Source organism: Nerophis ophidion, linkage group LG12 (genome assembly GCF_033978795.1).
Source record: "Nerophis ophidion isolate RoL-2023_Sa linkage group LG12, RoL_Noph_v1.0, whole genome shotgun sequence".
Lineage (NCBI taxonomy): Eukaryota > Metazoa > Chordata > Actinopteri > Syngnathiformes > Syngnathidae > Nerophis > Nerophis ophidion.
In genome coordinates, this window is record NC_084622.1 from 16,707,976 (window position 1) to 16,722,669 (window position 14,694).

At 37.3% G+C, this 14,694-nt stretch overlaps 1 protein-coding gene across 1 annotated transcript in view; it reads right to left on the reverse strand.

Moving 5' to 3' along the window:
- LOC133563037 (annexin A2-A-like) overlaps positions 1–14,694 on the reverse strand; it is a 16,525-nt gene continuing 1,831 nt past the window's right edge. The window contains exons 5-14 of the mRNA XM_061916946.1: positions 13,288–13,388; positions 11,475–11,588; positions 11,264–11,354; positions 6,835–6,914; positions 6,690–6,749; positions 4,002–4,095; positions 3,842–3,937; positions 3,710–3,768; positions 1,551–1,673; positions 1–187 (exon numbers count right to left, since the gene is read on the reverse strand). Of these exons, the coding sequence (XP_061772930.1) occupies positions 128–187; positions 1,551–1,673; positions 3,710–3,768; positions 3,842–3,937; positions 4,002–4,095; positions 6,690–6,749; positions 6,835–6,914; positions 11,264–11,354; positions 11,475–11,588; positions 13,288–13,388 (878 nt within the window). The 3' untranslated portion in view covers positions 1–127. The remainder of the gene's footprint in view (positions 188–1,550; positions 1,674–3,709; positions 3,769–3,841; positions 3,938–4,001; positions 4,096–6,689; positions 6,750–6,834; positions 6,915–11,263; positions 11,355–11,474; positions 11,589–13,287; positions 13,389–14,694) is intronic.

The window sequence follows — 14,694 nt, forward strand, 5'->3', positions numbered from 1 at the left end:
GAATCTTAAGGCGTGTCACTTTATTGCTGCAATAAAACATATACAGATTCTTCATATAGATGTTGGAATATTTTAGTTCCAGTTATCTTCACGAGTGGAAAGTGATGCTGACCACTGATTTGGTCATTTACTCGTCCGGTCCGCAGAGGCTGAGTAGAACCTTCTGGTAGTCTCCTTTGGTGTGTTCCTGCAGAGGGAGCACACGCCATGAAATGATGCTTCTAGTGCAGGGGTCAGCAACCTTTTTAAAACCAAGAGCTCCTTCTTGGGTACTGATTAATGCGCAGGGCTACCAGTTTGATACACACTTAAATAAATTGCCAGAAATAGCCAATTTGCTCAATTTACCTTTAATAAATAAATCTATATATATATAAAAAATGGGTATTTCTGTCGGTCATTCTGTCGTACATTTTTTTTTCCTTTTACGGAAGGTTTTTTGAAGGGATAAATGATTTAAAAAAACACTTAATTGAACAGTTTAAAAGAGGAGAAAACAGGAAAATTTTTTATTTAATTTTGAAACATAGTTTATCTTCAATTTCGACTCTTTAAAATTCAAAATTCAACCGAAAAAAAGGATTGAAACATAGCTAATTCGAATCTTTTTGAAAATATTACAAAAATAATTTATGGAACATTAGTAATTTTTTCTGATTAAGATTAATATTTAAATTTTAATGACATGTTATAAACAGGTTAAAATCCAATCTGCACTTTGTTAGAATATATAACAAATTGGACCAAGCTATATTTCTAACAAAGACAAATCATTATTTCTTCTAGATTTTCCAGAACAAAAATTTTAAAAGAAATTCAAAAGACTTTAAATAAGATTTAAATTTGATTCTACAGATTTTCTAGATGTGCCAGACTATTTTTTTTTTTTAATCATAAGTTTGAAGAAATATTTCACAAATATTCTTTGTCGAAAAAACAGAAGCTAAAATGAATTAAATTAAAATGTATTTATTATTCTTTACAATAAAGAAAAAAAAATACTTGAACATTGATTTAAATTGTCAGGAAAGAAGAGGAAGGAATTTAAAAGGTAAAAAGGTATATGTGTTTAAAAATCCTGAAATCATTTTTAAGGTTGTATTTTTTCTCTAAAATTGTCTTTCTCAAAGTTATAAGAAGCAAAGTAAAAAAATTAATGAATTTATTTAAACAAGTGAAGACCAAGTCTTTAACATATTTTCTTGGATTTTCATCAAATTCTATTTGAGTTTTGTCTCTCTTAGAATTAAAAATGTCGAGCAAAGCGAGACCAGCTTGCTAGTAAATAAATACAATTTAAAAAATAGAGGCAGCTCACTGGTAAGTGCTGCTATTTGAGCTATTTTTAGAACAGGCCAGGGGGCAACTCATCTGGTCCTTACGAGCGACCTGGTGCCCCGCGGGCACTGTGTTGGTGACCCCTGCTCTACGGCGTTTAACTATTTTGTATAGAGCTTTTCATCCAAAGTCCAATACAAAAACAAGAAATATTGGACGCTGGCTTGAAGAAGTGAGTTAGTTGAACGTGTGAAAGGTAGACGCCTTCTCACCATGATGGTCTTGTGAAGAGACTGGCCATGGTGTGCTTTGTATTCCGAGCAGATCTTCTTCAGGTCCACCTCACAGCGCGATACAATGATTCTGGTCACCACCTTCTCCTTGGCTCCTTTACTCTGAGCAAAGCAACACAGCAACACTTCTTACTCCAACTGCTGTCAGATTACTCCACTGCCTTTTACTGCAACACACACCTCTCTATGTACTTGAATCAAGTGTTGGACTACCAAACTTCTTTAACCTCACAAGACTTTGACAACTCTTTGTGGTAACTGTTTTGGGAAGGAACTTTTTAGGCCGGAGTGGATAAATTTGGTGTGGAAGAAATCAAAACCCTGACCTCAATCAACCCCATCAACCAAAGGACAAACATGTTGCACTTTATATGTGTGCATAAGGGCAATAATGCAACCATTCATTACATGTTATACAAACAATAGATGCAATAATTAAATAAAAAACTATCAATGAAACAATCTATTGTCTCCTTATACATCACAAAAATACTGCATATATATATATATATACACATACATACATACATACATACAGTACAGGCCAAAAGTTTGAAGACAGCTTCTCATTCAGAGTGTTTTCTTTATTTTCATGACTATTTACATTGTAGATTGTCAAATCATAACTATGACCTGCAATGTTGTACTGGGAGTTTTGTGTTTGATGTACACATTACAATACAGGAGCGTAGTAGCTCCAAATATTAATTGCAAACAAGGCAGAGGTTTTATTTAAAAAAGTGTGTTTAATATTTTTGGCCTCTGTATCATTACAGTGAATATTTTAGTCATTCTTTGGCGTACCACTAGATGGAGCCCACGTACCACCACAGTTTACATATTGGTGTACATGTCTATAATGTATATGGTAAATGGGTTGTACTTGTATAGCGCTTTTCTACCTTCAAGGTACTCAAAGCGCTTTGACACTACTTCCACATTTACACATTCACACACTGATGGAGGGAGCTGCCATGCAAGGCGCTAACCAGCACCCATCAGGAACAAGGGTGAAGTGTCTTGCTCAGGACACAACGGACGTGACGAGGCTAGTACTAGGTGGGGATTGAACCAGGGACCCTCAGGTTACGCACGGCCACTCCCCCACCGCGCCACGCCGTCCCTCATTATATGTGTATAATGTACATGTCTATAATGTACACGAGAATAATGTATATGTGTATATTGTACACGATTATGATGTACACATGTATACTGTACACGGGTATAATGTACATGTGTATGATGTAAATGAGTAGAATGTACTTGAGTATGATATACATGAGTATGATGTACATGAGTATAATGTACATGTTTATAATGTACATGTGTAAAATGTACATGAGTATGATGTGCATGAGTATAATGCCCATGTGCATAATGTACCTGTGCATAATGTACAGTACATGTGTATAATGTACATGTGTATAATGCACATGAGTGTGATGTACATGAGTATAATGTACATGTTTATAATGTACACTAGTATAATGTACATGTGTAAAATGTACATGAGTATGATGTGCATGAGTATAATGCCCATGTGCATAATGTACAGTACATGTGTATAATGCACATGAGTGTGATGTTCATGAGTATGATGTACATGAGTATAATGTACATGTTTATAATGTACACTAGTATAATGTACATGTGTATGATGCGCATGAGTATAATGCTCATGTGTATGATATACATGTGCACAATGTATATGAGTATAATGTACATGTGTATAATGCACATGAGTGTGATGTTCATGAGTATGATGTACATGAGTATGATGTACGTGTATAATGTACATGTGTACACTGTACATGAGTGTAATGTACATGTCTATGATGCGCATGAGTATAATGCCCATGTGTATGATATACATATGCATAATGTGCATGAGTATACTGTACATGTGCATAATGTACTTGTGTATAATGCACGAGTGTGATGTTCATGAGTATGATATACATGAGTTTGGTGTACGTGTATAATGTACATGAGTATGATGTACACAAGTATAATGTACACAAGTATAATTTACACAAGTATCATGTACACAAGTATAGTGTACACATGTATAATTTACACAAGTATAATGTACAGGAGTATAATGTTCATGAGTATGATGTACATGAGTATGTTACCTTCATGGCATCGTGCAGTCTGTTGGCAAAGAACAACTGTTTGTTTTCAAAGCTCTGCACTAAAAAAAGGAGGAGAGTAGAATAAATAAATGAGATACTAGTGATGATGCAGAGTTTAATAAAGATACCAACCTAGAACCAGGAATGACTTCTGTAGATCTCCTTTGACTTCCTTCATGATGCTCTCCTGCATGTCGTAGGGACTATAACTCTTGTAGCGCTGGAACACTAAGAAAGCAACAAGCTAGCATTATTACTACTCAACATTCAAACAGGTAAAGGTGTGCAGAACCTCTCTGCAGGTGTGGGACGCTCCTCTCCGTCATGATGGAGATCCAAGTGGCCACGTCGGTTCCTTTCACCTTCACGCCGGCGTCGTAGAGTTTCTAGGAGGCATCATTGAGACATTGATGACAACATTGTCTCTGCTTGCTTACTCATTCAAGGGGAACTGCACGTGTTTTGGGATCTGCCTGTCCTTTACAATCATGATGAGAGACAAGAAGACAAACGTTTTGTTTTTTTCCCGCTTTGCAACATATAAAAATTGTCTCTTTCTACAAACCCTGTTTCCATATGAGTTGGGAAATTGTGTTAGATGTAAATATAAACGGAATACAATGATTTCCAAATCATTATCAACCCATATTCAGTTGAATATGCTACAAAGACAACATATTTGATGTTCAAACTGATAGACATTTTTTGCAAATGATCATTAACTTTAGAATTTGATGCCAGCAACACGTGACAAAGAAGTTGGGAAAGGTGGCAATAAATGCTGATAAAGTTGAGGAATGCTCATCAAACACTTATTTGGAACATCCCACAGGTGTGCAGGCTAATTGGGAACAGGTGGCTGCCATGATTGGGTATAAAAACAGCTTCCCAAAAAATGCTCAGTCTTTCACGAGAAAGGATGAGGCGAGGTACACCCCTTTGTCCACAACTGCGTGAGCAAATAGTCAAACAGTTTAAGAACAACGTTTCTCAAAGTGCAATTGCAACAAATTTAGGGATTTTAACATCTACGCTCCATAATATCATCAAAAGTTTGAGAGAATCTGGAAAAATCACTCCACGCAAGCGGCAAGGCCAGAAACCAACATTGAATGACCGTGACCTTCGCACCCTCAGACGGCCCTGTATCAAAAACTGACATCAATGTCTAAAGGATATCACCACATGGGCTCAGGAACACTTCAGAAAACCAGTGTCACTAAATACTTTTCGTTGCTACATCGGTAAGTGCAGGTTAAAGCTGTACTATGCAAAGCACAAGCCATTTTTCCACAACATCCAGAAACGCCCCCGGCTTCTCTGTGCCCGAGATCATCTAAGATGGACCACAGAACACTTTTCCACTTTGCATCAGTCCAACGAGTCCACATTTCAAATTGTTTTTGGAAATATTAGACATCGTGTCATCCGAACCAAAGGGGAAGCAAACCATCCAGACTGTTATCGACGCAAAGTTCAAAAGCCAGCATCTTTCAGAAAAACAATGCCAAGGCACATTCAGCACGTGTTACAACAGCGTGGCTTCGTAAAAAAAAAGAGTGCCGTTACTTTCCTGGCCCGCCTGCAGTCCAGACCTGTCTCCCATGGAAAATGTGTGGCGCATTATGAAGCGTAAAATACGACCCCAGACTGTTGAACGACTGACGCTCTACATAAAACAAAAATGGGAAAGAATTCCACTTTCAAAGCTTCAACAATTAGTTTCCTCAGTTCCCAAACATTTATTGACTGTTGTTAAAAGAAAAGGTGACGTAACACAGTGGTGAACATGCCCTTTCCCAACTACTTTGGCAAGTATTGCACTCATAAAATTTCAAGTTAATTATTATTTGCAAAAAGAAAATTAAGTTTATGAGTTTGAACATAAATATGTTGTCTTTGTAGTGCATTCAATTGAATATGGGTTGAAAATGATTGGCAAATCAGTCTGTCATGATTAGAGCACACACAAGCGTTTTGTATCCAGAAGTAGGAACACACATTGTCGGGCGCACGCTACTATGGAAACAGAAATTAATTGGCCGAAGAATTAGTTCAGGCAACGATTAAAATGACCAAACTATGGTAAATATTGAACATATTGCATATTGTTATGAACATGTCTGTTACTACATTATATATATATATACTTTCAGTGTGTATATTGTACCTATTACATATTGTTATGAAGGTGTCTCTTACTACATTATGTATATACTTGCAATGTGTATATTGTATATTACATATTGTTATGAACATGTCTGTCACTACATCATATATATACTTGCAGTGTGTATATTGTATATTACATATTGTTATGAAGGTGTCTCTTACTACATTATGTATATACTGTTAGTGTGTATATTGTACCTATTACATATTGTTATGAAGGTGTCTGTTACTACATTATATATATACTTGCAGTGTGTATATTGTATATTACATATTGTTATGAAGGTGTCTCTTACTACATTATATATATACTTGCCGAGTGTATATTGTATATTACATATTGTTATGAAGGTGTCTCTTACTACATTATATATATACTTGCAGAGTGTATATTGTACCTATTACATATTGTCATGAAGGTGTCTGTTACTACATTATATGTATACTTGCAGTGTGTATATTGTATATTACATATTGTTATGAAGGTGTCTCCTACTACATTATGTATATACTGGCAGTGTGTATATTGTACATATTACATATTGTTATGAAGGTGTCTGTTGCTACATTATATATATATATACTTGCAGTGTGTATATAAAACGTTGATGGAGGGTTCTAAGTGTTTTTTTACCATCTTTAAAATCCAAATAAGACAACAAAAGACGTGTGTTCTTGTCTCTCGTTAAAAAAAGTGCGGTACTCTTTTAAGGACTAACATTGACTTTATTAGAATGGTTTTAAGTCACTAAGAAGGTGAATACCACGCAAGGAGTTTTAAATAAAAAACAACTGAGGCCAGACTTACTTTGGCGTCTTGATCTATCTTCTCGTTGTCTATCAAGGAGGACGGCTCCTCCCGCTTGGTCTGCACACAGCAGAGATTTACCAGGACTCAAATATTGACAAGTATTAGAATGTTATTCAGATTTCACAGTGTTGACACAGCACACCTGCACCAGTGCCAGCAGCAGCTTTGCAAAGTTCCCAGACGTGTCCCCTGCAACGTCTTTGTCCAGGTCCTTCTTGAACACTGAGGGGAATCAAAACATCACTTTTAGACATCAATAAGTAAACAAGAACAATGGTTTCTAACTCTAATCTAACAAAGGACACAAACTGGTAGGACTGTGACTCTTTAAGCACCACACGATTTGACTTAATTCCTGGGAGTAACGATTCGATTCAAAACTATTCCCCATTCTAAATCAATACTTTCCTAATAACATTGGGTGCCAGTTCTGTGATTAACTACATTCATAAGATGGATAAACAACTCTGCAAATTGTACACAAAACTGGTTTTGTGTAATAATATTCTACCCAAACATTTAATAAAGTCAAATACAAATGAGGCAACAGGAAAAGTGTTCCACGCTTCTCTTATCTACAGCAGATATGATCATCTACATCACAGATGTCAAACTCAAGCCTTGGCTTGTTACATCATCTTATGTGGCCTGCGAAAGCCTGGAAAAATGGGTGTCAATTGTTTTTTCAATAAACACATTTGTTCTTTCAATTTTGACAGAACTTTAATTTGATCTGATCATTTCAAATAATGTATTATCTATATAATTAGCAAAGAAAAAGTTGTAAAAGAAAAAAAAAAGAGTTAAATATTGGCTTGTCCCATTTACTTATGATTTTAAAGCAAAGTTATACTCCAATCTGTGCATAGAAAAAATTAATAATCAGATGCATAGGCAATCGTGCAATAATTAGAGGTGATTATCCATTTACATAAGTGCTGTCAAGTTAGGGCTGGGCGATATATCGCGGGTTTGACTATATTGTGATATTCGAGTTTATGTTCTCACACAGTTGATTTTAGCTGTAGGCATTACACTACAGGTTCTTCCCACTCTTTCTTGTCCCTGCTCTCAAACAGCAAGCGCACCTTCTTACATACGTCACATACTGTCACGTCATAAGTCACATACAAATACGCCCTCGCGGAGCAGAGATGTAGCAGCATGGGAAACGTTAGCTGTGATGCTAGCGGAGCCGTGCGAGTGGTAATACGAGAGAAAGAAGGTCCGAATCTGGTAACAAATGAAGGAAGAATGAATTCACAAGTAAAACCGCAGTCTGGCGGTGGTTTGGCTTCAAGCGGGAGTATGTCCAACAGACAACCGTAAGTTGTCAAGTGTGGGGCAAAAGCGTTGCTACGAAAAGTAGTATTACTGCTAATATGTAGAATCATTTGAAAAGTCACCCGTTAGAGAATGAAGAGTGCTTAATGCGCATGTCAACATCTCCATTTGGTGCCACACCAACAAAATGCAGAGGCAACCGTTTCCACATCAACACCGTATGAAAAAAATAGTGAACAACATAAGGAGATAACGTACGCAGTAACCTACCACATAGCGATTTGGTTTCTTATTATGCAGCTCATTTTTATTTGACACTTATTGAAATATCTTGTGTGACATCATGCACAAAAGTGCACTTTATTTGTTTTCAACTATTGTAGTGGCGTTCTGTACAAAAAGTGCACTTTAATTTAGTGTTGTTTTGATATGTCTTCTTAGTGACATCATGCACAAAAGTGCACTCATAGCTTGTTTTAAAATGTCTCTGACAATCTTGCACTTTCTGTTTTGAAATGACATGAATGTTTGTGCCACTGCTTAATAACGGTTTAATAAATACACTTTTGGTCAATTGACTCAGTTGTGGTTTCCCTCTCTGCATGAAAGTTTAAAAGTAGCATATATTAATGCAGTATGAAGAACAACGTTTTAATGTAGACACATAGAATCATCATACTGCTGTGATTATATGCATCAAGCGTTCATTCAAGGCTAAGGCAAAATATCCTGATATATATGATGTATCGTCACATGGCCTAAAAATATTGCGATATTAAAAAAATGCCATATCACCCAGCCTTAAGTAAATGTATACAGCAGATCTGATCTACATCACAGGTGTCAAACTCAAGGTCTGGGGGCTAGACCTGGCCTGTTACATCATCTTATTTGGCCTGCGAAAGCCTGGAAAAATGTGTGTCAATTGTTTTTTTTTTAATATACACATTCGTTCTTTCAATTTTGACATTATCTGACCATGTCAAAAATTGTACTATCTATATAATTAGCAAAGAACATTTTATATTATCTGATCATGTCAAATATTGTATTATATCTTATATAATTAGCTTTTTTTGAATTTTTTATAAATAGTTAAATATCTACCTTTCAACTTTACTTATGATATTAAAGCAAGTTATACTCCAATCTATGCATAAGAAAATCTAATAATCAGATGCATAGGCAATCGTGGAATACAAACCCCGTTTTCATATGAGTTGGGAAATTGTGTTAGATGTAAATACAAACGGAATACAATGATTTCCAAATCCTTTTCAACCCATATTCATTTGAATATGCTACAAAGACAACATATTTGACGTTCAAACTGATAAACTTTTTTTTTTTTTTTGCAAATAATCATTAACTTGAGAATTTGATGCCAGCAACACGTGACAAAGAAGTTGGGAAAGGTGGCAATAAATACTGATTAAGTTGAGGAATGCTCATCAAACACTTATTTGGAACATCCCACAGGTGTGCAGGCTAATTGGGAACAGGTGGATGCCATGATTGGGTATAAAAACTGTTCAGTCTTTCACAAGAAAGGATGGGGCGAGGTACACCCCTTTGTCCACAACTGCGTGAGCAAATAGTCAAACAGTTTAAGAAGAACGATTCTCAAAGTGCAATTGCAAGAAATTTAGGGATTTCAACATCTACGCTCCATAATATCATCAAAAGGTTGAGAGAATCTGGAGAAATCACTCCACATAAACGGCATGGCCGGAAACCAACGTTGACTGACCGTGACCCTTGATCCCTCAGGCGGCACTGTATCGAAAACCGACATCAATCTCTAAAGGATATCACCACATTGGCCCAGGAACACTTCAGAAAACCACTGTCACTAAATACAGTTTGTCGCTACATCTTTAAGTGCAAGTTAAAGCTCTACTATGCATAGCGAAAGCCATTTATCAACAACATCCAGAAACGCCGCCGGCTTCTCTGGGCCCGAGATCATTTAAGATGGACTGATGCAAAGGGGAAAAGTGTTCTGTGGTCTGACGAGTCCACATTTCAAATTGTTTTTGGAAATATTCGACATCGTGTCATCCGGACCAAAGGGGAAGCGAGCCATCCAGACTGTTATCGACGCAAAGTTCAAAAGCCAGCATCTGTGATGGTATGGGGGTGCATTAGTGCCCAAGGCATGGGTAACTTATTTGCAGCAAAAACAATAAAGTTTATGAGTTTGAAAATCAAATATCTTGTCTTTGTAGTGCATTCAACTGAATATGGGTTGAAAATGATTTGCAAATCATTGTATTCCGTTTATATTTACAACGGGGTTTGTATAAATATTTTTTTAATCTGATGCATCTCACTTGAATTTGGACGTATCATGATTAAGAATAGAAGAATAGAATAGAATGGACTTTATTGTCATTATATTTGCATATAACGAGATTAAAGACTCCAACTTAAGGTGGAACAAATATGGGGTGAAATAAATAACACAAGAGGTAATGAAGGAAAAAAAACTAACAATTGAAATAAACAGACTACTATCCAATAAAAATAATAAGCAATCCTGTACAATATACAAAACACTATAAAAATACAAAATACTGTACAATATACAGAACAAGACAAGAGCACCGAAGTAATAAATAATCAGTGTCGGACGTATTGCACTCAAAGGGTAGTATTTGCACAGTAGGGTATTAGGGCATGATATTGTACAGGGGTGAATTATTATTATTATAAGTTAGAGTTAGAGTTCAACAGTAAACACAGGTTATTAACTGCATGCCTAATTTAAATGAATAGTTAATGGCCCTCTGTCTCAAAGAATACAGGTTTGACACCCCTGATTTACATCAACAATAGGATTTGCCTGAGTGTCTGGACAGGACACATTAAAAATAAATAAATCAACAAACATATAAATATATTTTAAATTAATTTGATAGTTTTTTTCAATCGATTAAGAATTGTTATAAATAAAGTTTGCCATTAATTCGAAAATCTATTTTTTTTGACACCCCTACTAACTGGCCTAAATGTAATCCATTACTTTGCTCTTCAGAAGTTCGGCTTTAGAAGTGACATCTACTACAACACGTATTATCAGTAGAGGTTACCATGAATTGATTAACGTGGACTGCGACTTAAACAAGTTGAAAAACTTATCTGGGTGTTACCTTTTAGTGGTCAATTGTACGGAATATGTACTGTACTATCTACTAATAAAACCTCCAATCAATCATGTACTCTTTCAGGATCCAGACAGGGATGAGGAAGCTCCTCATTGATGTGATGATGGTGTTAACACTCACACTCCTTGTAGACTTGCTTGATATCCTGCAGCTCAGAGTTGCTGCGTGAGCACAGAATCTCTATCAGCGTTTCTTCGTCAGTCCCCAGCCCCTAAAAGAGACGTCAACATTTTAGAGCGGAAAGACAAAAGTGTTGCATTCTATCGTTTGTCCACCAGAGGGCAGTGTCGCCTTTCACAAGAGTCCTGTGGCTTGCTGCACAAAAGTCTACCTTGATGGATCCTCGGATCTCTGAGGCGTCGTACTGGGACGTGCTCTTCATCAGGCCCAGTATGACAGACTCCAGAGAGCCAGAAAGTGCCCCCTTCAGGGCTGAGATCATGTCCTACAAGATAAAGTTGAAGTGAATTGTCTGTTCACGTCCTAAAAGTCAGGGCTGTCCAAACCTGTGTTTGAGGTTAAAACAAGTTATATTTATTTCAAGAAACAATGTTGTGTTATTATTATCAACTAGGCCTGGGTACCTTTCACATTTGAATTAATACGGTACCAATTCCCAGTATATAATGTTGTCTGTAATGTTGTCTGATCTTGAATGGGATTGTGCTGAAAATTTAAATTTCCACTCGAGTATTAATAAAGTATTTATGATTCTGATGATATTGAGATGTGCTGTCCAGTTATCTTGTTTTCTTACTCTTCGGTGTCTCATTCACAGTAGACTTTGCATGCAGTTGCGATTCCAAGACGTTAGATGGCAGTAGTGTATAGGCTACGACGCATTGCCTCGCTAGAAAATAGTCTTTGCCATTAAGTTGCATGTGACGGTCTTTCCTTTGGTTGAGGCCTACAAAGTGTTCAACATGTAAGTATTGTATTTATTATTGTAACGTGCATCTTCGTTTTTTTCATTACCAAATTTGGAGGTGTTGAAATTGCCATGTAACATCGCTAATGCTAATCGGTAGCATTTCTATGGTAAATCCGACGTAAATTAGCATCGAGTTAGCGCACTTTGAAGACGGGAGCTTTTGTTTAGGTTTGAGCGTCTTTTTACTTTGTTGACATTGAAAATGGGGAGGAGACCCTGCCCCAAGTGGAGGAGTTCAAGTACCTCGGAGTCTTGTTCATAAGTAAGGGACGAGTGGATCATGAGATGGACAGGCGGATCGGTGCGGCGTCTTCAGTAATGCGGACGGTGTATCGATCCGTTGTGGTGAAGAAGGAGCTGAGCCGGAAGGCAAAGCTCTCAATTTACCGTTCGATCTACGTTCCCATACACACCTATGGTCATGAGCTTTGGGTTATGACCGAAAGGACAAGATCACGGGTACAAGCGGCCCAAATTAGAGATAGGGTGAGAAGTTCTGCCATCCGGGAGGAGCTCAAAGTAAAGCCGCTTCTCCTCCACATGGAGAGGAGCCAGATGAGGTGGCTCGGGCATCTGGTCAGGATGCCACCCAAATGAGCTCCCTTGGGAGGTATTTCGGGCACATCCGACCAGTTGGAGGCCACGGGGAAGACCCAGGACACGTCTGGATGACTATGTCTCCCAATTGGCCTGGGAACGCCTCGGGATCCCCTGGGAGGAGCTGGACGAAGTGGCTGGGGAGAGGGAATTCTGGGTTTCCCTGCTTAGACAGCTGCCCCCGTGACCCGACCTCGGATAAGCAGAAGATGGATGGATGGATGGATTACCACTGAAAATTGTAACAATAGCTAAAACTAACACAGCTGAGTGCTTGACTGCTTGTTTCCAGGCCAAGTGCTCGAGCCGGTGTTTAATTTAGCCACACGTGACATCACGTGCAGCAGAAAGTATTGAAATATGGCACCGTTGTAGTTTACGTGAATCGATACCCGGTAAAGCCTACAGACTTTGGTCGGTACCCTTTAAAAGTACCAAATATGATGTCAACATTGAAGATATTTGTCCAAACAGTGTGCATTTTGGCTCAGTGTTTTCTGTTTGGCAGTTTCATCGTGTACTTCTTTATAATTTTTTTACAACGTGTCGTGGGCCACACTTTAAACGTCTGCTCGGAGTTCCAAATTAAAATGCCTTAAAAAAATGGAAGATTTACCTTCTTTGCTCTCTTTTCATAAGCAAACGCTATCTCCCTCCTCTGAGAGTAGGTCCGCTTTGTCAGAACGTTGATGATGGTCTGCTCGTCCACACCTTTAAGTCAAAGACACTTTATTAGGCACACCTAAAAAGATCATGCTGAGAGGACGGTTTTATTTTGACGTCTAATATGGTGGCTATAGTTTGCACTGTGTCACAGTAAGAGTCCTTATATGAACAAATAGTTATTGCAATAATCATCTGGACATGCTTTGAATGTGTTCCAACTAGTGTTGTCAAATATTTTGTAATTTTTAAAATTACATTGCGATTAATCACTGTAAATTAAACACTTGCATAATTTAACTTAAAAAAGAGCCCAATATTTTCACACAAAGCAAATTTACCGTATTTTTCGGACGATAAGTCGCAGTTTTTTTTCATAGTTTGGCCGGCGGTGCGACATATGCTCCGGAGCAACTTATGTGTGTAATTATTAACACATTACCGTAAAATATCAAATAATATTATTTATCTCATTTGCGGAAGAGACAAAGAAAATGTCAGCAATCGTCACTCACACGTCAGCCAATAAGAATTCGGCGGGGGAGGGTCGTGGCAGAAGTGCATTGTGGGTCATGGAATGCAAACTGCTATATGCTACTACCGTAGCTATTAAAATGGATCATTTCAACGTTGACAGTAACTTATAAAAACTGGGAAGGGCTGAACAAAAATGGCACCGAAAAGGAAATCATGTACTGCAGATTACAAGATGGACTTATGCAGCAGAAAACGACAAGAGGAAGCGGCGCATACCTTTGGAGTTGGCAGAGTTGTTTAGAAATGACATCGAGGAAGAAGATTTCATGGGATTTAGCGATTAGAAGTGACAGATTGTTTGGTGAACGTATAGCATGTACTATATGTTATAGTTTTTTATTTATTTATTTTTTGGTCATGAAAAAGGGAGTTTTTTTTGGGTTGGTGCACTAATTGTAAGTGTATCCAGTGTTTTATATGTTGATTTAATAAATGTAAAAAAAAATAAAAATAAATTAAAAAATTGATAAAAAACTCTTCTGCAGCCCGGTACCAATCGAGCCGTGGCCCGGTGGTTAGGGACCACTGATGTACATGATAGAACATTTATTTACATGATTAAAAAAAAAGTCATACAGTACAGGCCAAAAGTTTGGACACAAAGAGAGAATGCCACGAGTGTGCAAAGCAGTAATCAGAGCAAAGGGTGGCTATGTTGAAGAAACTAAAATATAAAACCTGTTTTCAGCTATTTCACCTTTGTATGTCAAGTACATAACTCCACGTGTGTTCATTCATAGTTTTGATGTGACAATCTACAATGTAAATAGTCATGAAAATAACGATTGAATGAAAAGGTGTGTCCAAACGTTTGGCCTGTACT